Below are 24,569 nucleotides of genomic sequence, written 5' to 3'. Positions count from 1 at the left end.
ACCATCTTGGGCAAAACCCCAAGGAAATTAAATGTAGACTCTTACTTTCTTCTCAAGACATATAGATACTATTTTACCAACCTGTAACTTAGATTTATCGTCTTCAAATGGGGTTGGGTCAGAACGCTGTTCTTTTTGCAAATGTTCACTGGTTCCATTAAGATGTTTTTCAGAATCCTAAAAAGTTGAACTTGGATGTTACCCATTTGCCTTTAAAACAGGGGGGTTCAAACTATTTTTCCATTAACAGAGCTCTAATAATGACATAAAATCGTACCCTAAAACAAATTAATGCCCTTAGAGTGTCATTTGATAATTCATGGCACTTCTCAGAAGTTATATTTATGAGCTGTGTACTGTTACTATTACTGTGAAAAGGTCTAAATGAAAATAGATAATGCACTAGAAGTCTTTATCACAAAGGTTTTAAGAACTATTTGAGGCCTAAAGTGAAAAATTATGGTTAGGAATGACCAAGGAAAGGAAGAAGAGAAACAAAACTAACTTTACATAATAGTAGGGAGTAGCAAGTGCTAAAGTTTATTTATCCTTGATCTAGATAGAGGATGTAGAAAGAGTACATCTGAATTTCATTAAAAATGGTATAGTTGAGGGGGCAGCTAGGTAGCGCAGTAGATAGAGCACCGGCCCTGAAGTCAGGAGGACCTGAGTTCAAATCCGGTCTCAGACTAAACACTTGTCACTAACTAGCTGTATGACCCTGCGCAAGTCACTTAACCCCAATTGCCTAAAAAAAAAAACAAAAAACAAAAACAAAAAAAAAATGGTATAGTTGATAAAAAGTATGTTCGCTTGATTTTTGTTATAAATACACACATATCTTCCTATATATGTATATTTTGAATATAAAATCTTCGTTATGTTAACAAAACTTGCAAGAATCAAAGTGGCAATGTTGGTCTCTGATCTAGCATTAAATCAGATGACTTTCCCCTTCAAAGGTGACAGTAATTTCCTATTCACACTTGAAATGTCATGCTCTCACAGCATAATGAATCCTGACAACGCGGCTCATATATGCTAAAAGGAAACTCATAATATACTCATAATGTTGTTTTCCTGGAATAAGATAGAAGTGTCATGAGAGAACAGTGACTAGGTTTTTTTTTTCTTTCTAACTATAGCCTAACAGTGCTTATGGAATAGTGAACAAATTGAACTGCTTCATCATTTTGATATATAAAGTGAGAAGCTTCAATCCCTAAGTCTTCTTGAAATGTTTCCTAATGGTTTATTGGGTAAAAGAAATATTTTGAAATGATCACTTAAGTTCTAGTTTTCTCTAGGATAAATAAGGCCAATCACAACAAAATTTTCCATTCAAGAATTGTTCTCTCTAGGAATGAAAATTAAAATTTATATTTTGCAATAGTTTTTACAGTATACGTTGTGTATAATAGTGACCAATTAAGAATTAAGCATACAGGCTACTGCAGAAATGTTCTAAAAACTCTCCCCCCAAAAGTATTCTGCAATCATACTCCCATAATAATTATTCATCCTTGGGAAAATTTTATCACTAACTAGAAGAATCTTTTAAAACAGTATAGGGAGCCTAAATTTTCTAACGAGCTGACTCAAGAACCAACTTTATGTCCTAATACCAAGTTTCTTTCAGGTATTAATTTTTTTTTTTTAAAGATAGCTCAAAGCAGCTAAATTTTTTGAAGAACCAATCATTTTAATTTTTATATGTGATAAAAGAAACCTGAATATTTATATTTTCCTGCCAGATAAATGCAAAAGGAAACTTTGCATTTTAAAAAGTCACATTTTGGTTATTACAGCTAATCATACCTTCAAAATGGGCTTTCATACCTGTTTTTCGGAAATGGTAACCTTAAGCCAGAAACCAGTTTCATACCAATCAAGGACTTTTTAAAGGAATACCTATATGCTTTTAAAATGACTAATCTTCAGAATGGTTTTCCTTTATAAAACAGTCAAAAAAGTTTAAGGTAGCTCACATATAAGGAAGATAAGTAGATCAGTTATATCATTAATGTAAAGTAACTAACTGAATAAACATGGTAAAGACTGGAATACTGGACCCATAAACCTGTGGTTTATCATAAAGATATACGTAAAGAACACAGAGGCTTTGTTTGGCATAAGATGATGGAAACCACATAACCACATTCTAACAAGTAGGTGAAAACTAATTTAGGGCCTTACTACAATATTAGACATTTGTAAATGTTTGTTGAAATGAACTGGGTTTTGCCCTACCGTAGTTTGAATTTTGAGGTATCCCTCTGCCTCGCTAATCCTGCAAATATCCTGGATCAGACTAGTTTGAGTGGAGCTAATGGGGTCCTGAGAAGTAACAGGAATCCACCTCTTTATAGAGTTCTAGAAAAGGCACTTTTGGAGAAGCATTGGCCAGGTAAAGGTTCATAGATTCAAGCCATGAGATGATACTCCAGGGGGTGATGATAATTGTTTTTCACTGAAATCTTTCCCCTATGAAAATACTTGTGCTACTTTAAATTTTCACAAAGCTTGTTGAAGTGATTAGATATTGAACATTTGCTAGAATTACCTTCTAATTTCTCCCTTAGTGAGTCTATCCACTACTATTATTAAAATACACTAAGTGCTACTAGCTGTGACTTATGACTTATGTAGCTAGCCCCATTAAAAAACAAAAACAAAAAAAAATAAGAATGTTCAAATCAACTTTGGAGAAGGAGAGTTTTTTGTAACTTATCTCTCTAACTCTCCAGAATACATCCATGGTTATCTAACAACTGATTATTTAGAGTTAAACTAAAAATGACCTCAACAATAAAATACAACTTTGCTATTTTCCTAAGTGAGATTTATTAATGTAATGTAGATTTGTGGTTTCTATTTATTATTCAGAGAAAACATAGATACTCACTGTGCTTTGTACTACCCTGGTCACCAACAGTTCATTTTGGGATGATACAGAAGATATTGTGTTCTCATTTTCAGTGGTAGAGCTAGGCTCTGAACTGGATACTTCCTCATGGGACTCTTCTGCATTTTTAGTTTCAGAATCACTCATGGAGTCAAGCTGGGCAGCTCTAAGAGCAGCTGATAACACCTGAACCTGAGCTGTAATAGAGTAAAGATTTAAGCAACTGTTGTTTTATTTGACTCTGAATTTCAAAAACAAATATCTTACCTCAAAACCAAAAGTATGAAATGTATATATACATATATTTGACCTTAAGAATGAAGGAAGAGCTCTAACTCCCCTTTAGACCCTTGCCTTTGAGAGCCTGGTGGTGCTTTATGCTATCGCTGTGAGTTTGCTGCTTAAATAACACAGACTGGGGGTTTCTAGGCATGGCTCTCACCACCTGGACAGGTAGTTGAGCCTCTTTCTGCTAAAGTTTTCTTTTCTGGTAAAACAGAAATGACATGTCAATACCCCTTCCATAAGATATAACAACCCCTATTTATGTCACACCTCACTGACAAAATGCTGTTCTTAAAATATCCCTGTGAAAATAGTTGATGTATTTATTATTTCCATTTAAAAAATGAGGAATCTGACACTAAAAAATTTACTGACTTGCCCATTGTCATTCTTGAAAGTAAGATCAGAATAATGACTATCTACCTACACACATTTTATCCAACAAAATCAAAATGTTTTACACAACTTTCTGTACATACACACAAAAACTATTTGCTAATTCCTCTAAGTTACAGAATGTTCTTTTTAAATTTTATTTTATGCAATTTTTTTGGTCAAAATATGTAGGGATAGGTACTGGTAATGATACTGGTTTCGTTGGAAAAGAGAATTTCTCAATGAGGAAATTTCTTCTCCATGTAGGTTGGCACCTTCTTTGCAACTCTAGCTTTGAGAGCTGCCTAGAGCAGTGAGAAGCTAAGTGACTTGTCCAGGTCACACAACTAGGATGAAGACTTGAATTCAGGTCACCCTGGTTCTGACATCGGCACTCTATCCACAATGGTCGTTTAAAAGTACTGTTGTGTGAAAAGAAATTGTTTTCTTCTATGTTTATTCAACAGATCCACAGATTTACAAAACAGATACATTTTTCAATGATATTTCTTTAGTTAAAGGTGATATACTATATTTAGTTTATTTCCTTTATAAATCTGAGAAAAAGGAAGAAATCTGTACATGAATTCTCATAATAGGCCCCTAAAACCACACCAAAAAAAATTCCCTTCTTCTTTCTACACAAATAAATTGCTGGATTTTTTTTTTCAGATTTCTCTAATCCAAACAAGAATACAAATACTAAATTATTTAGACAATGGAGAGAGTTTTGATAGTGAACATGTAGACTGCAAGATTTATTCCCTAATTCCAACAATGAATAGAAACATCATTCATAAAAGGGGACACAGAATCAGCATGCAATAGTTGTACATCTCTTTATAATGATCAATGTACTATTAAAACTAGAAACTTTGTAGTAGTACCATCACACATATATGCTTTTACACTTAAAACTGACTTCGAATTGAATGCATGTATATCCTCTTACGTACTGGGATACCCACAGACATCACACTTTCCAGGCAGTAATTAGTTTGAGCAAATTTCACCTCACCTACACACACACACACACACACGAAGGAGGAAGATGTACTCACACATTCCATACAGACAAAATCACAATTACTGACTTATACCTTGGACATCTGGATCATTCATCATATGTTCCTGCAAACTTTCCAATACTTTTTTAATTTCACTACTGGCAACACAGTTCTTACACACAGTGTCTGGTATGCAGCATCCTTCTTCCTGCTGTTCAGTCTTGGTTTGAAGCATTTCTAAATCCTGGCTGATATCCGGGAGAGGCGTGCGCCAGTAAAGAAAATTATTGAATAAGTCCTCAGAACTTCCTGAACAAGCTTTCTTCACGCCCTGGCAGTTGTTTACTTGACTATCATTAGCATCCTTGACTGCATAAGAACTGTCACTCGGACAGCTCCGAATCAACCCTTCTTCATCGCTAGCAGGGCAGGTCATTCTCTTTTCCATTCCACTTACGTGTGAATTTTCAACATGCAGGAAATTACTAGTTTCAACTGATGTTCCTTCAGTCAGTGGATCTGGTTTCATATGTTCAGGATTTCCTGAACTAGGAAAATGTGGGAGTGGGGCGAGGGAAAAACAAACAAACAAACAAACAACTTAACACTCTGTAAAGTATATGGCTCTGGTAGCAGTGAAATGTCTATCCACTAAAACCTGTCTTACTTCCCTTAGCTCTCTTCCCCATTCCACCGCTGGATCTCTTTGGGGTAGGAAGAGGGGGAAGATACACACACATACATAAACTATTAAGCATATTAAATACATTTAAAATATGTATTAAAATTGAAGCTCTAAATAGTCAATCATGCTGCTAGGTCCTCTTGGTACAAAAGATTAGAGAAGAAAAGGGATGAAAGTTTTGTCTAAAATAATCCTGGATTATCTTTGCATTTCAATTATTCTGTATTCTCATTAGAAAGAGAGGGCAGGGAAGAGTGGGTAGAATGCCATACTTGCAGACAGGAAAACCTAGATACAAATCCCACCTTTGAAACTTACTTAACCATGGGCAATGGTTTTAACCTCTTTGCACCTCAGGCAAATCCCTAAGACTTACTAAGTAAGTTACAGATGGATGACAACTTGAGGGAGGGAGTTCCCTCACCAATGAAATCACAGATCTTTGGAATAATGACATAACTCTATCCTACATTAAAATAATTATTGGAGAGGTAGTTATATATTAATTTTTCTATAAAGCTTACATTCACAGCCTTTATCTATAACTCCAGGTAGTAAGTCATCTTACAAGTGTCTGCCTATAGTAATATGAGGGATAGGATGCAAAATCATGAATAAATAAATCAATAACAATCCACCACCACTATCTGCAAAACAGATACAAGTGTAATAATCCATCATAAGTAGGTAAGCAGCCTGCTAAGTTATCTAATTTGAAAAGTCACCTTTGTACACAAAAGACATGTTACATATTACATATTATATATTACAACGTTCCAAGATGTTTGGGGCTCTTAACATTGTGTTCATATTATCTATACAATTTCCTATAACTAAAAGGTAAAGGGGACAATATCTTTCTAAATTATTTCAACTCTCATCTCAACGACTATTTCAAGTAAACTTTCAAATATGTAATCACTATGTTACTTATAGTAAAGTAGTCTTGTTTTAAAAGCTTTACTATATACATATATATATACATTTTTTTTTTTTAACCGGACTTGTGATTTCATTGGTAGCAAGCTCCCAGTGAGGAATTCCCTCTACCAATGCTCCTAACATGCAACTGAAAGTCTTAAAGAATTGCCTGGAACACTTAAGAGGTTAAGTGACTTGCCCAGGATCTCACAACCAGTATGTATGTCACACAGGCAGAAGTGGGACTTGAACACAGGTTTTCCTGACTGCGGGGGCAACTCTTTATGCACCCAGACACATTGTTATCTCACTAAAATTAATACACTTCCTTAAATAATTAAAGCTCAAATTATCCATTTTACATATAATGTCACAGAAAATAAACCTGAGGTGATAATTGTTTTTTTGCTTCAGGCTTACCAAGATGATGTAATATTGACACAACTGCTTGTGGAGCTGGGAGTTACATCCTGTGCTGGTGGTCGGATACTTAGGGTTCCGTCTTCTCGAATATAAAGACCAGCACTAGAAGGATTTGCAAAGGTAGAAATAAATGGACCAAGAGACTGAAAAGCAGCCTGACGTACCTGTAACAAGATAAATGAGAAAATGAAACAAATGTGATTTCCTTGTTGCATGTCGGACATCCTTGCTTAGGGATCCTATCAGATTCATTCAATTAAATTTAACATTTTTTATACGGATAGGGCAAGTGGTCCCTAAATCATCCAATGTGAAATAAGTAGTTCAATTCTTATTCCTTTGGGTGCAAGGCAAAAAAACTAAAACAATTTTATACCTTGATTCTTGATTTCCTCATGTCCCAAGATCTCTAACATAACAGCTATCAGTAAACTTTCGCTATAACAAAGTTATATTAGTTCTTAACTAATATTTTCATTTCCTTCTGAAATTTATTTTTGTAGTATCTTAGAGCTAGAAAGAAAGGACCTTACAGGTCACTTTGTCCAAACCTCACATTTTACAAGATAAGTAAACTGGGTTCAGGGAAATGAAATGTTTTGTCCTCAAATCACTTAATGGATGGCAGAATCAGGACTAGAACTAAAGGTCTCCAGATCTATTCTATTAGGACATTTTGGAGAGATATAATGAAAGGGAAAGACACATACACACACACACACACACACTCACGACACCGAAGGACACACACATATGGATACATACAAAGATGGATGGAGTGTGTATGTATCAGCCTATGCATGCATGGTTACCTGTGAATAAAAACCCTTTTGGCTTTAGGTCATTTATGGCCTAAAAAATGTCCTAAATTCCTTTACTGGTAAAGGAATGCAGTAGAAACACCTAGCATACTCCATCATTCAAGGGGATAATACTAAGAGATAATCTATTGTTTCTTTCTATTTGCTTTCAAAATAAGAAGTAACAATAACAAATCCTCACCAAGGACATGTGTATGTCCTGCTAGGAATGAGATAAACTGAAAAAAAACTGGAAGGAGGAAAAGGTTGCTCTTCACTATGCTGAGTTGAAATTTGCTTACAGATTTTTAAAAGGTAGCAAAGTATTCCCTCTACTACACTCAAAAGGCTAACTTTAAATCAAGTAGAAAGCAAGCCAACAGTAAGAGTGCCATTACCATTAAAGTATAATCTTTTTTTGTGGGAATGTGACATTTTTTTCTGAAATAAGATATATGGTTCAATTTCCCAAAATACAAAAGTCATAGCCATGAATTTGGAAGCCAAATTGAAGACCTATTAACTTCTGGTTAGTTTTTAGTCATGAAAGACATAAGTCAAATATTTATATAATATTTTAACCATGTTATTCTGTGGTTCTTTCAACTTACCCATCTACAAGGGTCACTGATAAGATTGATAAAGAGAGGAGATAGTTTGGTTCTTCGAACTTCAGATGAAGTGGTGTAGGATACAGCCATAAAGCATTCAGCACAAGCTTTCCGCATTCCCCAAACACTATCAGAGCAGAGTTCAAAAAACTTTGGGATCTACCAGAACAAATAGAACAGAAACACTCAAATTTACTTTATTGCAAGAGATTGCTTACATTTATTTCTGCCTCTTAAATTAAAAATTCATTGCAAAGAAAACAACAAAATATCATTAAAAACAATTTTGAATAAATTCTCATTACTAATTTCAGTCATGATTTGTCTAAGCTTATCAGAAAAAAAAAAACCTTTAAAAATATCCACGATGATTATTTGTTGAGCAGCATTTTTCAGCCTCCTAACTATCATACTGAAATAAATTTAACCATGGAAATGATGCTCACTTATGGAGGGATTAATATGCTGTCCATTGCTATGCTTCTATCAATTATGTTTGATACAAAGAAAACTTTTATACACTGTATTCAAAGTTAGGGCAGCAAGGTTATTCCCTGACTTTAAAACAAAACACAAATAAGCTTCTCTAGATAAAAAGAAAAGAAAAAAATTAACAATAATTTGAAATGTGAAGGATTCCATTCACTCAATGTTAAATTCTACTACGTGGTGTTTCTTTTACTTTTACTCAATCAACTACCAAGCACTATTAGGCACTATTCTAAGTGCTGAGGGTACAATTACAAAGGTAAGACTGTCCATGCCATCAAGATGCATATATTCTACTTACCAGTAACCAAATGCTTGTGAAAATATTAATTTTTTAAATTGATAAATGTCCATTTAGGATTTAAAATTAAATGTTCATTCCATATTAAGTTCAACATAAATATAAAATTTATTTTAAATTAGAAATTACTTTTATTTAAATGTCACATACCAAAAATTTCTCAGTAGCTTCTTGTCCAACAGCATTACAGACATCCCCAAAATTTGTAGCACAGACCTGAGGTAGGGAAAAGGTATTAGTACCTGTTACTTTTAGCTGGCTGGAGTGTACTTTCGTTGGTCCTTAAAAGAAAAATCTGCAAACAAGCAAGCAGAAACTATAAATAAGAGTATGTTTTTTCTGTCAGTCAGCTAACAAGAACATGAGTATCCACAGGGACATAGTAGATATTCCTAATTTATAACTTCCCACCTCCACCGAAAAAAAAAAAAAAAAAAAAGCACATCAAAGAATAAGATGACTTGTAAAAATATAATCTTTTTTCTCCACATCAAGTCTCACATGCATAAATGTGCATTGCCATCAATAATGACAAAATATAGCCCTTATGTTCCCTACACATGGTGAATCCAATGGCCCTACTGATTAAACAGGGATGTGGATTTGAAGAGACTGGTTCAAGATCCAGAGAAGAGACATAGTTTTCCTGAAGAAGGTATGGGGCAGGAGTCTATGGGCTAAGAACACAGAAACAGATTACTAGAGATCTCCAGATATCTAGAAACAGATTATGCTTAGGCTGCTCCTGTCCATCATAGGATACAGCGAATGCAATAACACCTAATTCAAACCCCTTTTCACAAACTGCTTTCAGTTTGCCCTCAAACAATGATCTCATCTATGCACATAAAATGGCATCTTGCTATTTCTATGAATTTACAATGAAAACTTATAAAACATAGTTTATGCATTCTATTAAAGGATGAATCTGTTTTTAAACCAGATCATTTCTATCTAGTCAAGAAATTGTAGAATAATTTAATTTGAAATCTAATCCATATTATATTTGAAACTAGATATTTCAACCTTGCGAACTTGAAAGAGCTTCCCATCACCACACAATTCACAAAATCGAGGAAGCAGCAGGTGTTCAACTGTGCTTCTGCTTAGCATTGAAGCCATTTTGCAGATTATCTGTAAAAAATAATAAAACAAAAGTCACTTGAAAAACCAATGTATACCTACTAACCCATAAACACTACAAATACAATAGTTAAATTATGGAATCGAACTAAAACTAAAGATCTTCCCAACCTACTTTTTAATCATAATATTTTTAGAGCTAGAAGGAATGTTTTATGGTCTAAACCTCTTATTTTATAGATCAGGAAACCAAGGTCCGGAAAGGTCAGGTGACAAGCCCAAGATCATACAAGCAGTTATGTGGCAAAACAGGGATTTAATGTCTTCTGACTCCAGACCTAGTACTGTATTTTAATATTCCCAAATTTCTACATGATGTCTGAACAAAGTAAAAAAAGGCCTAACTTGTAATTTTTTAGTTTTACACCCCATTTTATTTTTAAACAACTATATATTTATACCTTATGACAGAAAAAATCACATGCAAATCAAATAAATGAATAATGTCTGCAGAAATGAGTACAGTCCTCACCTTTTTAAAACTTAGAGAACACAAATTTTTTGTCCTAAAGTTTTCTTATCTAGAGCTGCCATAATATAGTAGAAAAGAGCACTGGACTTGGAGTGAGACGACCTGGTTTCAAGTTCCACTTCTCTTACTACTTATGTGACACTGCAGCAGTGGCTTAACTTCTCTCCACCTCAGTTCCCTGAGAGAGCTGTACTGGATAATGTCTACAGTTCCTTCTAGATCTAAATCCTATGATCTTTTGGCTAAAGATACCTCAAGTAAAATATTTAAGGCGGTAAAGGTGGTATACTCAAAGCATTATTTGAAAATCACAAGTTCTTTATTTGCAAAGAAAAAAGAACGAGAAGACTAAAAAACAAACATATTTGTCCCTCCCCTTCAGCCACACTCACTCAAACTTATTCCACTATAGCTTCAAGATGCTCAAAAACTAAGAGCATTATAAATCCAGTAGCTTTATAACAAGAAATACTATTTGGACTCTGGGGACTGTTTTTATGACATAACTTTTTACATATTTCATCAGAGTTAACTATTATTCTCTATAATGTGTAACCACACAAATTAATTTTAAAAAACTAGCTTAAACATAAAAAAGTTTTAACATCAAGAAGACAATATGAAAATCTGTTGAGAAAAAAACCATTAATTAAAATTTCAGAATGCAAACAACTTTTCTGCCTGCAAGAACAATTACACTTTATCTATGTAGAACTGTGTATCTTGTTCTAAATTCTAAAAACAAAACAAAAACAAAAGAGGTGTGAGGAATATGCAGTGAAATATGGTAAGAGGCAAGTGAATCATAAAAAGGCAAATATGAAAGAGTAATCATAAGCGACTCAAAGTTGAACTGTTTATATTCATTTGTGGGAAGATGATATATGTAACTCCTAATAACCTTATCATTATTAGGAAAATTAAAAAGAAGGTACGGATATGAGTTGATTATGCTGGGATGACCTCCAAAAATAGAACTGAAGGGGTGAGAAAAAGAGATGCACTGGGAGAAGGGGAAAGGGACAGGTAGAATGGGAAAATTTTCTCATGTAAAAGAGGCATATGACAAAAAGGTTTTATAACAGAGGAGAAAATGGGTGTGATAGGCAATGCTTGAACCTTACTCTTATTTGAATTGGTTCAAAGAGGGGGGAAAAATAAATATATATATATAAATACATAAATATATACACACATATATACACACATTCAGTTTGGTATAGGATCTATCTTACCCACTAGGGAAATAGGAGGGGACGGGTATACGAGGTATGGGGGGTGGGAATGGGGATGATAAAGGAACAATGGATTAAGGGAGGCAGACTTTTGAGGTGGTACAAGATAAACAGAAAAAAACAGGATGGAAGGAAATACATAGTTTGTAATTGTTATTGTGATTTAAATGGGATGAGCTAACTCATAAAATAGAAGTGAATAGTAGAATGGATTAGAAATCAGAATCCAACAATTTATTGTATACAAAAGACACTAGAAATAGAAACACACACACATAATTAAAATAAAAAGCTAAAGCACCAATACTTTAATGATGATAAATTGCAAAAGACTTAGCTACTTTGATCAATACAATGACTCAGGATAATTCCAAAGTCTCATGATGAAAAAAGAAATTATGAACTCATTGCAAATTGAAGTATAATTTCCTTACTTCGTTTATTTTTCTTGCTTCAAAAAAAATGGCTAATATAGAAATATATTTTACACAATTTTGCATGTATAATTGACATCATATTGTTTGCCTTATTAGTGGCTGGGGGAGGAGTAAGAAGAAGAGAATCTGGAATTCAAATTTTAAAAAAAAGAATGCTAAAAAACAATAATAAAAAAAGTTAGGAAAACAATCAGCATAATTGATCATAAAAAAAGCCTTTGACAAAGTACAATACTCCTTTATGCTAAAAAACCCCTACACAGTATATGCACAGAGGAACCTTTAATTAATATCATAAAAAATTTTGGAGCTGTGAATCAGTCCAATCATTGTGGAAAGCAATTTAGAACGATACATATAAAGTCACCCAACTATATATATCCTTTGACCCAAGGATACCACTGTGGGTCTAATACTCCTAAAGAGATTACAGATAAAGTGAAATTACCTATATGTACTAAAAATATTTATAGTAGTACTCTTTGTTGTTAGCAAAAAACTGGAAACAAAGTTGGTGTCCATCAACTGGGAAAAGACTGGATGAATTATGGTATATGAATGAGATGAAAAACAAGTTCCTTCAGAAATAGCAAAAGAAACATTCAGATAAATCTGGGAAGGCTTGTATATAAATAAATGCAGAGTAAAATAAGCAAGCAAGAGAAAAATTTTATACACTATCAACAACACTCTAAAGGAGAAGAATTTTTAAAGACTTTAGACTTCTGATCAATGCAATGAATAACTATAGCTTTAGAAGACAAGGTATACCTCCCACCTCTTGGTGGGGGGGTGATGTATAAGTGGCACAATGAGACTTGAATTTTTAGGCAAGGCAAAAACAGTATAGACTGATTATACTTATTTGTTACAAAGAAGGACTTTTAATTGAGAAGGAGGGTAGAGTGGTGAGACAAAGGGATGGTGATGCCAAAAAAAAAAAAATTAAAAAGCCTCAACGAAACACTTAAAATTACACAGAAGAGAGCAGAAGTTTAAAAGGGGAAACAGACAAGTAAAGCCTATTAAAATAATGTATACTTTAAAAGACCAAACTGTACACAGTAAATTCAGTTTCATAAGAAAACTTCTTTTCTGTCCTTTGTATATACAGAAATGTTTATATTCTGTTGACTCTCAAATCCATAATAAAAAATTTATTTTTTAAAAGACTATAAAACTATGATCAGTGAAATGACTAATCATGTCTTCAGATGACTAATGATAAAACACGTCTCCCACTTCTTGGGGAAGAAGTATGAGACAATAAGTGTAAAATGAGGCATACATTTTCAGGAACAACTAAAGTAACACAAATTTATTTTGTTTAATCATAGTTAATTGTTACAAGAAAGGGCTTTTATGGGCAAGTGGAGAAGTTGGGGATGACAGTCAGAGAGAGGTAATGATGCTGATGTAAAGAAAAATAAAAGTATAAATGAAACCTTTAAAAATACAAATAAGAAAGGTCAGAAAGGGGATAAAGACAGGGTATGGTAACTACCACATTAACTTTACAGACACATACACACAAACTGTATCTGTGTATAGTTTATATAAATATATGATTTATGTAATAGATCAAGAGTTTCAATGTCTAATCCTCTTTTTGTTTATGTAAATGTTCATGTTTCTTGATTTTCTAATTGATAACAAGTAAAAAATTGGCACGTAGGATTAATATTAATATAAGGAGAAAACTTCAGTGATAATGGGGCAATTCTGTTGCTAAAACAAAAACAAACCCTTGCCTTCCTGAGATAAGCAAAGATGTATGAAATAAGGAAAAAAAGAAAATCCCTCCCTTCCATTTACCCTAGGAGTTCTCTTCCCCTACAACACTTTCTTAATATTGTCAAGCCTAGATTAACAGTTCCAAGGTTAAGATTTCATCTGAATTGACTGTAACAAACTTCAACACCCACACATTTATTAGAAGGCTAGCTATAGGTAGAGGTTAATGTTTGGTATTTATTAGCAAATAACTGTAACAAAAAAATGATGTTCATTAAGTAAATGAGAGGTACAATTCAAGTGATATATTAAGTCTAAATGGGGAAAGATCATTATTGACTGGCGGAATCTAGTAAGACTATATGGATGATGTGGCATTTGAATTAAGCCTTAAAGAAAAGACAGGATTTAAGTAGCCTAAGATGGAGATGGTGGGTCTTCCAAGCACTCAATCCAAGTTTCACCAAACAAGACCTCCACAAGGCTAAATCTTTCTGTAATTAGGCCAAATAGCTCTGTTAAAAAACAAGCAAACAAAAAAATCCTATTACACCAGCCATCTTAAAAGCAAAGATATGTTCAGTATTAAAATGATCTTACATGCAGTTCAGTCATATTTATAAACTTGTACATATGGATAAAATAGCTAAAATAATATTTTTACCAAGCAAAACAACTGCTAAATTAATTATACCATGAGTGATTCATATAAGGAATATTTTTACAAGCTTGTTAAGATCTTTTTAATACTTACATGTTTAAAAAAAAGTTACTGAGGATAATGTGGTATTTGGCAATAAAACAAAATAGAGAGAACGCTATGAACCCTATTTTTTATTATGTCAGTCTTCAGGATAAGACATCTCTTTATCAGATGTCACACTGGAAACCTGCTTGACTTCCAAAACAGAAGAAAGAGAGAGCTAAATGGCTAAGAGGTTTATTAGTCATATGCCAAATACCCTTACTAAATGGCAATATCTAGTTTCATTTTGAAGAATCAATGTAATTAATTGCTTCAAAAAAACTAAGGATTTCATACAATATCTGAGAATTTAAACTAAATAATCAATTTTTCTTGAAACTAATCCTCTTCTATAAACTTATAGAATATACAAATATAAACTGGTCAAAAAGGCTAGTCCTTAAGCTTATCATTGGAGAAAATAAACATAAAAAGCATATGCATGGCAAGTATTCTGATTTTGGAATATGCTTTACCACATACAAAATTTTAGCGGAGCTATTGTTCCATGACACATAATATTTTAGAATCTTGAACAAAATTATCCTTTCTCTTCAAATCTGGCAAAGATTTTTCTTCTTTGCATCTTATTGAACTCATAAATAAGATTTTCTTTGGTTCTTCAAGAACAACTCTAAAACCATGGGTAGTTTCTTCAAGAAAGCATCAAATATATAACTGTACAAGGCACTTGTTCTTAAATATAGAGAACAAGGACCTCCCTTTTTATCAATTATAGTTGTTACCATTATAACATTTAACTTACATAATTATATTTTAATAAAATAACTATATAACTTAAATAATAACTTAAATTTATATAACTTTTATCCTTTCAAAGGTTTTAAAATTAACTCATTATATATGGAGTTTGATAATCAACTTGTCTCACAAGATACAGATGTAGATATTTTATAAGATTTATCACAATTTTTCTTTAGCTTTATTTCTTTAACTGGTTTAAACACCAATGTTACATAGGGCAAAGGGACTGCAATTTGTGAATTAGAATTTACCAAGAGAATATGAATCTTATATGGTGCACTTTTAACTGATCAATGCTACACTGTGCTCCCTCTCTCCAAGCTTTCTTGTCATTCCTGGTAGAGAAGGCAACACAGCTGGTAGTAGCACCACACTGCCCTCCTCTGATATTACTATCAGGATGGCTACCCTACAGTATGAATTCAAGGCTCAATGGCAATGAAGTTTTTCTTCTCACAAACAGATTGGGCATCCTTACTAAAGAGCTACTGCCACAACCTCCCCCCTCAAAAACAAAACAAAACAAAACAAAACAAAAACACCCCCCCCAAACAAGAACAAACCAAAAAAAGATGTTCAGTAACAAAATGCAAATTTTTAATAATAAAATCACAAATTATAAGATATGTTACTTGTTGAAAACGTGATAAATATTAACTAAGCCAAAAAGTATATTCCAAGATGTGCAACAGTCATTTTATACAAATTACCAAATAAATATGTGAAATAGGTATTACCACAATTTACTTACATTCACAGCTTCTGCTTTGTACTCATCATCACTGTCTGGAGCAGATAGGTCCAGTAGTATTGGGCAGACTTTGTTTTCAATATCATTTTGAAAAATTAGATCCTGTTCCAATAGAATTAACAGTACTTCCTGACTTGATTTCCTAACCTGGAATGGTTTAAAAAGGGGGGGGGGGGGGGGAAAAGAAACATAAAAGTGTTTCAAAAAAGGTTTTCTTCTCCTTCTCTCCTAACTTAGAAAGTTAGAAACAATACCAGATCAGCAAGACAGACTTGTAACCAAATGACATGGGGAAGTGAGAGAAAGAGGGTCAAAGTTAACTTTAAGGTTTCAAGCCCAGATGAAACTTAACAGAAGTTGGGAAATTAGAATGTAAAGACTACTTTGCAGGAACAAAGTAATTCATTTGGTATTAACTTAAGTTTGAGATACTGACAGGACATCAAGGTAGAATTGTCTTACAGGCAGCTGGAGATGTCCAGCTAGAACTCAGGAGAGGAGTTAAGTCTGGAAATGTGAGAATAGTGGTGAGAGATGAGGACATGAGGGTGATAAATTACCCAAAAGAAAGAACATAAAAGAAAGTTAAAAGAATAGAGGGCTTTGCCTCAGAATAGATAGTTAGAGGACAGAAGGAAGAAAAGAAGCCAGGGAAGAGCAGTAAGGGGCAGGAGTACAAGTCACAGAAGCCAAAGGAGAAAAGGAAAGGGTGGTTAATAATCTCAAATTCGAAAGAGGGCACGGGGAAAATCAGGGCTGAGAAAGACCAACGAATTTATAAAATGAAGAGGTTGGAGGTGACTCAAAGTCCTCTTGAGCTCCTAATTTCTATGAGTATGATTTGGCAATTTTGAATGCAGTAATGAATCACCCCCAAACCAACACACTTTTGAGGATAGTTTCAATAGAATAGTGAGGACAGAAGCCAGATGACAAGGTTAAAGAATAAATGGGTGAAGGAAGAATGAAGGTAGGGGGTTCAGAACACAGGATGAAAGTAGCTTGAAGCAACTGTGAGATCAAGATGTTTTTCACAGACATGGTGATGTATACATGTGTTTAATAGGCAGGTCAGAAGGAGCCTATTAAAAACATCTATTTTCACAAGTAATTAGAAGGATTCTGAATAAATAGAATGACTAATTCTTTAGTGGCTTAACACTAAAAAACTACCAACTACTGTATTGGGTTAAAGAAAGCACAATTCTTCTCAAAGAATTTAGTATAATTAAATAAGAGACAATTTTGCTAACCATACAGAATTTGTCAAAAAGAAAGGCTCAAAAATTTTCAAACCTGGTTGTTTGGATCTGTGAGATACCTCACGACAATGGGCATAAGATATTCAGAGAATGCCAATGGAAAGTTTGGTCGGCTTTCTTGCAAAAAAATGGCAATGGGAGGTATTTGTTCCATCAGCTCTGTTCGAACTGTAGGCTCTGTGGCAATGAAACAAAAAAAAAAAAAAAGGAATTTATTTTTAGAATAAAACAAGACCTAGATAGAGTACACATTTAGAACTTCTAGCTTTTCTTCCTAAAACACTTTATCAAGAAAATGAGACATTGTAGTTTAAAAATAATAGTCCATTTAGTGTATTTGTGCTAGTGAAAGACTTAAAAGTTAGGTGAATCATATAAATACAAACAGAAAAGAGAATGGTAACTCTGTTTCAAGGTATAAAAAAATCAAAATAGGAGACAATATGCAACACACTGCAACAGCATCCAAACAAACAATACAACTAACTGTACATGTGTAAGATCTATAGATTACTGTACAATTCCTAAAAGAATGTAGATATTAAAGATTTTTAACATAAAATATATCCTCTCACAATTTATGAATCCCAGTTATTTTCAAGGCAACACACTAAAAATACAATTTACAGTTCTATTAATTGTAAAGGCATCATAAATGGTAACTCATTTAAAAGAGAATCCATTTAAAGTTTTAAACTATCAAATTAAATCTTTTAAATGTATATCTAAACTTGGGAACTTCTACCAATATGCCCTAAAGACTCAAGTTGGATTTGCTAGTATCCAAATATTTAAATGGGGGGAATTTGGTAACAGATTGACCAAGAGTATCTAAGACTCAATTAGAGGAGTTTTCCAATCAACTTGATGAAATTATAGGACATGAACCTTTATTTAGAGGCCATCTCGGCGACATCTACCCATGGTGTGTAGGCATGTCTACCCCTTACTGAGCAATTGCTGACCCTAACAACTGGGATCACTAAATCACGTGACATCACTAAATCACGTGACAGCCATGGTAACCCTGTTTTTTATTTTTCATTTCCTTTTCACTTTCCCTATTCAGAAGACAAAATAGCAGGAAGCAGAATAGGACTGATTCTAAGCAGGAAAGCAGCCTGTGCACACTGGAAATGACTGCCTTGAAGGAAAGGCACATAGGAATTGTACATGCTTGCAGGTGGTCTGAAAGAAGAAATTTTGAGAGTAAACTTTTGCAGACCCAGGAGATAATAGCAACCAGGACACTGAAAGACTTAAAGCAGAAGCACATGGTAGAGGGAAACAGGCACATATTTGTTTAGCATCAGGAAGTCACTTCTTGTCTCCACCTCTAGTAACCCTTACCCCTCTCTCCCTTCAAGGCTCAGATCAAATGCCCTCTCTTTCAAGAGGCCTTTCCAGACTCCTCCTCCCCTGCTTTTTAGTATTCCTTCTTCCTACTACTTTGCATTTATTTTCTATAAATACTACATTTGCATATCTCTGAACCTTATGTCACCTCAGTGTAATGTAAACTCTCTGAGGGACTGTCTTGCTTTTTGTATCCCCAGCGCTTCTTACAGTACCTGGCACATGACTGGCACTTTCCCCTTCAAATCCTCTTCCTCTGAGTTATCAAGGCATGGAGATGACCCTGGAGATTCTCAGAAGTTATGCCAGTGCAAGCTGAAATAGGCTTAGTGATCTACTATGTAGCCTGAAGATCAGCATAGCAAAAACTCATAAAGGTTCACCACCTTGACTGGTCATAGGACAATGAATGTTTTGGTCACAGCAATCTGCTAAGACTTATCTACTAAGTCAAGGTGAAGTTTTTAATGTAAATTAGTGAAAAGAATACCCACAGATCCCTGAAGCATTCAAATAAGATAAGGAATAGAAACCTTATTTGGATGCTTCAGGGCAAACTAGTTAAATTCTAAAGCAGGACTCATTCCAAGAGAAGATGAATATTACTGCATCAATGGCAAGAACACTTGATCATTTTGACAATTTTTCAGGGAATAAAATCAAACCATATAGATTTAAGAAACAATTCTTTCTAAATAGAGTTCATTTTCTTTTTACTATATACATGGGGTGAAAATCCCACCTAGATTTACCTTCAAATGTTGCAGGTCAAACTAAAATAGGTAAATCATAAAAATCAAGTCCAATAGACCTTGAACTTTGTTTTGTGTCCTTATTGCTTAATAACAGTTTAGCAAATTCACCAACAAATGAACAAACAAAACAAAACCTATGTGCCTTGGCAAATGGCAACATTATTTGTCATTTATTATTTTCTGAAAATCAGTACTATTAATCAAATTCAGATAAGATCCTCAGTGTTATTTTTGAAATTAATTAATGGCAGAAAAGTAAAGCCAAATCACAATCTCCCTGGGCCTTAATTTCCTCACCTGTAAAATAAGTGGGGTTGGAATAGATGTTTTCTGAGTTCCCTTCCAGCTCTTGCTCAATGACCCTATGATTCTAGTTTTCAGGGTCTAATTTAATGATTGCCTAAAGGTTCTGAATAATTTAAAACTAATAAGCATAATTTTCAAAATAAGAATAAAAATGTGGTTAGTCTACAATTCTTTTCAAATAAGCTGAAATTGCATATAGTTTCACAAACCTGCATCTTCTGACAGTCTGACCACTATCTCCATTACAGTCAAGAAATCTTCCTCATTGTTACTGAAGTTCCGGAAGACATCCAACAGTCCTCTAGCAATAATCTGCCTAAGGAGGGAATATAATAGATCAATATCATAAATGAACAAAACATCATTCTGACATAAATATTTATCAAACTAAAGTAAAAGGAAAGAACAAATACCATTTTTAAGATACTTTAATCTCAATTAAACAATTTGTTTTACTTTTCTAAAAACTTTTTAAAAATCTACTTAGCAATTCTAATTATCTAGACACCATTAAATTCTGCCACTTTTTACCTCCTATCTTACTAGGTAATTAAGTGAAAAACAAACACAAGAAAATACACAATTAAATGAAATGAGTAAAAGAGAAATTAAACACAGTAAAATGAAACAATGCACTCCCCCTGCACACATCCCCAGTCCTCTCCTTCCCACCCCACTTCTAGTGGGATTCTTACCGATTAAAGATGTTATCACTAAAGGCATACTTTTCCAATCTCGCTAGCGGGGTCAAATTATCTTGTCCCGGAATGTCCAAGAAGGCAGTTATCCTCATGCTATCACAATCTGGCCCATAATCTTCAAACCCAACTTAAAGGGAGAGAAAAAAGAACAAAACATTTGTTTATCAACCATACAAGAAAATATAGGCAGTATGGTCAAGCGAAAAAGTGAAAAGAGCCCCCACTCTGTAGTCAGGATGACCCTGGACAAGTCCCACAGTGGCTGCAGCTGTGGACATTTCAGCATACCCTCTTCTCCCCAGGCTTTCATGGTGCTACTTGTTCTTTCTACCTGTCTGACCTGCCCTGATTCATCCTCCTCCTCCTCCTCCTCCGACTTACCAAATGTGGGCTGCCTCCCTCCCCACAAAGTTATGTTGGGGCCTCTTCAGTCTCTAACTGCTCCTTTGTTAATATCATCTACTCTCATCATTTCTGTGTAAGGAATTCCCAAATCTAAAAAGACTAGGCCCAATCTCTCTCCTGAACACCAATCCTATATACTACCAAATGCCTGCTTAATATCTCTACCTACATGTCCCCAGATGTGTCTCAAATTTAACAAGTCCAAAACCAAACTCGTGTTTTTTCCAAACCTATCCTTCAGAACTTTCCCCAGGTCCACAAGACAAGGGTGTCATCCTTGACTCCTCATTCTCTCCCACTGCCCTAGAGCCAATCAGCTGGTAAGGCCTGTCATTTCTACCTTCATCACATCTCTTGCTGACACTGCAGCCACCCTGGTGCAGGCCCTCTTCACCAAATGAGGCCTGGAATATTGCAAGAGCCTGCTGGTTGGTCTGCCCAATGGCCTCAAGTCTCTCCCACTTCTGTCCTCTTCCACTCAGCTGTCAAATTGATCATCTTAAAGCACTGACCATATCATACATTCAGTAAACTCCAGTGGCTCCCTATCACCTCTAAGATCACATATAAAATCATCTTTTTTTTTTTTAAGCCCTTCCTATATTATCTGTCGTCTTCCTACCTTTCCAGTCTGCTTACACCTTACTCCCCCCTCCCATGTACTTTGTAATCCAGTGACGCTGGCCTACTCCCTTGAACAAGTTACTCCATCTTCTGATTCCAATCATTTTCACTGGCTGTCCTCCATGTCTGAAACACTCTCCCTCCTCATCTCTGCCTCCTTGCTTCCCTGGTGCTTTCAGTCTCAGCCAAAGTCCCACCTTCTCTACAAAGAAGCCTTTCTGAGGCCTCCTTAACCTTAGTGCCTTCCCTATGAGACAACTCCCAATTGATTCTGTGTATATTTGTTTTATATAGCTGTTTGCATGTTGTTTCCCACCTTAGACTGTGAGCCCCTTTAGGGCATGTGTATATGGCCTTCCTTTGTATCCCCAGCATTTAGCACAGTGGTTGGAACATATCAGGCACTTAATAAATGCTAGATGACTTATTGGTGCCACTATTCTTCCCAGGTACTCGGGTATGCAGCCTTAGAGTGCTCCTTGATCCTCCCCTTATCCTTCGACTCCCACATCCAATCAGTTGCTAAGTCTTACAGATTCTATCTCTTTTAATTCTTACATCTACCCCTTTCTTGGCATTCATATAACCTTTTATCTTATTCTAGTTCAGGCTTTCTACTAGATGATTACAATAGCTTTGTAACTGGTCTACCTCAAGTCATTCTCCACAGCAATTCATTTTCCACATAACTGCCAAATTGATGTTCCTAAAATTAAAATCTGACTGTGGTGCCATCCCACCTTCCCTCCTCCCACCTAACAATCTTCAATGGTTCCCTGTTCCCTCTAGGATAAAATACAGTATCTTTGGCCTAGCACTGAAAGCCCTAAAACTGGACTCCCACTTATCTTTCCACTCTTTTACATATCACTCCCCTTTGTGCATTATGTGTTAAGTCAAACTTCCTTGCTACCTTCTTCCTGTGGGCAATATTCCATCTATCTCCCGTCTCTGAGCTTTTGTACAAGATGGCCTCCACATCCTGAACAAACTCCTTTCTAACTTGCACCTGGTAGAATACTTAGCTTCCTCTAAAGCACAGCTCAAGTCCTACCTTCTATACAAGGTCTTTTATTCCCTAGTCATTAGTACTGTTTTCTTCTTGAAATTACTTCATATTGCTCTGTATGTACTTTGAGTTTACTTACTTGTTAACATGTTATATCACCCCAATAGAATATAAGTTCCATGCAAACAAGAACTGTTCAGGCCTTGCAGACAGTAGGCACTAAATTATATTTTGAATTGAAGCACTCTAAGCCTTCAACTCCTCATCTATAAAGTGGGGTTGTTATGAAGAAAATGTCTTCTAAGTATAAAGGACCATAGATCTGGAGCTGAAAGGATCTTAGAAGTTTAAATTTAGTAACACTTTTGCAGTTTTTAAGAATCCTAGTCCTTAAGCTTAAGAATTCATCTAATTCACATTGCATTCCTATCATCCAGAATAAATGCAAAGTTTATGTCTATACCAAGACTGCTAAGTGAAGGTAAATTATGTGAGACAACAACAGCATAACTTTGTTTAAAAAAAAAATACTATATTCAAAGGTATTTAAAATGTTGGAGGAAAGACAGGAAATTAAAGAAAAAGGTTTGGATCTTGTTTAAGAAATCTATGGAAGGAAGTCAAGATTGAAAAGGTACACAGTTCGTCAAGGAAACCATTAAGAAAGAAGAAGGGTCAAATGAATTTGGTTGCCAACAGAAATACCCCTGTTTCTAAAGAGTTATGGGGATTTGCACAGATCAAGGAGAAAAAACACATAGTATGATGTTTTCCCCAACTTTTTGCTTCTAGTATGTTAAGAGGGAGAGTGGTTAAGGGAAAAAAATTTATTTGGTTCAGACTTGTGATTTTATTTAGAGAACTCAATGAGAGAACTGTTGGATACAGAAACTCTCTGCTGATGCAGATGAGCAACTGCATGCAATCTGTATCTTTAGAGTTTAAGAGAATTGTCTGGGACACAGAAAGGTTAAATGTCTTGTTTCAGACACTGCAGGACTTTATTCTCTAAGTCTATCTATCTCTAAGTGGAAGCAACATGTAGACAAACTGAATAACTTCATTTTGGAGGGGTACCGCCAGCCAATCTCTTTATCAATACCTTCAGCACCCCCTCCTGATTTGATTCCACTGTCACCCTAGTTCTTCTCTAATTTATCTTTTCCAAATTTATCTTTGGATTGCTCTGTTAGATAACTCATTTCCATGTGCATACCAATATGTGATTCAAATAACAATGTGATCCTGGACTATGCCTCTGTTATGATGCTTTAACAAAATGCTCTGGACAACATACAATGTTTGCAGGCAAAATACAACAGGAATAGTTCAAATCTGGCCTCAGACACTTAACACTAACTAGCTGTGTGACCCTGGGCAAGTCACTTAACCCCAAATGCCTCACCAAAAAGCAAACAAAAAAAAAAAAAAAAAAAAGGGAATTGAGTATAATCAAGCCCCATGGCACAGGACAAGAACTGTCTTGATTAATAATAGAATCTTTAAGTTGAGAAGACATTCTGACTTCATCTATTCAAATAAAAATCTCTTTAAAATAACCTCAACAAGCAGTAACCTGAGTCTCCTCTTGAAGCCCTCCAAGAGACTCATCACTCCTGAGGAAGCCTATTCCACTTTTGGACAGCATTACTCATTTAAAATTTGTTTTTCCCCCCTTATACTTAATTGAAATGTGCTTTTTTACAACTTACATTCTACAACTTCAACTTCCTAGTTATGACTTCTGGGGCCAAGCAAAACAAGTCTAATCCTTTTTTCACATGACAGCCCTTCAAATACTCAAAGACTGATAAAGTGTCTTTAGAGAGGATGCATGATAAAGTAGAGAGTTCTGAATTTCTGAGTTAGGAAGATCTGGATTCAAATCTTGCCTCTGATGCCAGCTCATGATCATGGGCAAGTCTCTTAACCTCTCTGTCTCTTAGTTTCCTCATTTATAAGATGAGGCTTCTAACATTTTTATAGTGCTATCTGAGAGATTCCCAAATTTAGTTGGCTTACCATCTCCTTTTCAAAAAAAAAAAAATTACTCAGTGCCCTCCTGGG

The 24,569-nt window shown here is 34.8% G+C and overlaps 1 protein-coding gene across 1 annotated transcript in view; it reads right to left on the bottom strand.

Annotated features, from left to right (window-relative positions):
* LOC114034866 (serine/threonine-protein phosphatase 4 regulatory subunit 1-like) overlaps window positions 1-24,569 on the bottom strand; it is a 63,538-nt gene that overhangs the window by 12,052 nt on the left and 26,917 nt on the right. The window contains exons 3-13 of the mRNA XM_027850662.1: window positions 20,459-20,591; window positions 19,973-20,079; window positions 17,381-17,523; window positions 16,085-16,231; window positions 9,829-9,936; window positions 8,953-9,018; window positions 8,013-8,171; window positions 6,599-6,765; window positions 4,666-5,120; window positions 2,906-3,102; window positions 82-177 (exon numbers count right to left, since the gene is read on the bottom strand). Of these exons, the coding sequence (XP_027706463.1) occupies window positions 82-177; window positions 2,906-3,102; window positions 4,666-5,120; window positions 6,599-6,765; window positions 8,013-8,171; window positions 8,953-9,018; window positions 9,829-9,936; window positions 16,085-16,231; window positions 17,381-17,523; window positions 19,973-20,079; window positions 20,459-20,591 (1,778 nt within the window). The remainder of the gene's footprint in view (window positions 1-81; window positions 178-2,905; window positions 3,103-4,665; window positions 5,121-6,598; window positions 6,766-8,012; window positions 8,172-8,952; window positions 9,019-9,828; window positions 9,937-16,084; window positions 16,232-17,380; window positions 17,524-19,972; window positions 20,080-20,458; window positions 20,592-24,569) is intronic.

Source organism: Vombatus ursinus, unplaced genomic scaffold (assembly GCF_900497805.2).
Source record: "Vombatus ursinus unplaced genomic scaffold, bare-nosed wombat genome assembly UNPS02000580.1, whole genome shotgun sequence".
Lineage (NCBI taxonomy): Eukaryota > Metazoa > Chordata > Mammalia > Diprotodontia > Vombatidae > Vombatus > Vombatus ursinus.
Note: the sequence above shows the minus strand (reverse complement) of the source record. Positions and strands in the feature narration are given on the sequence as shown.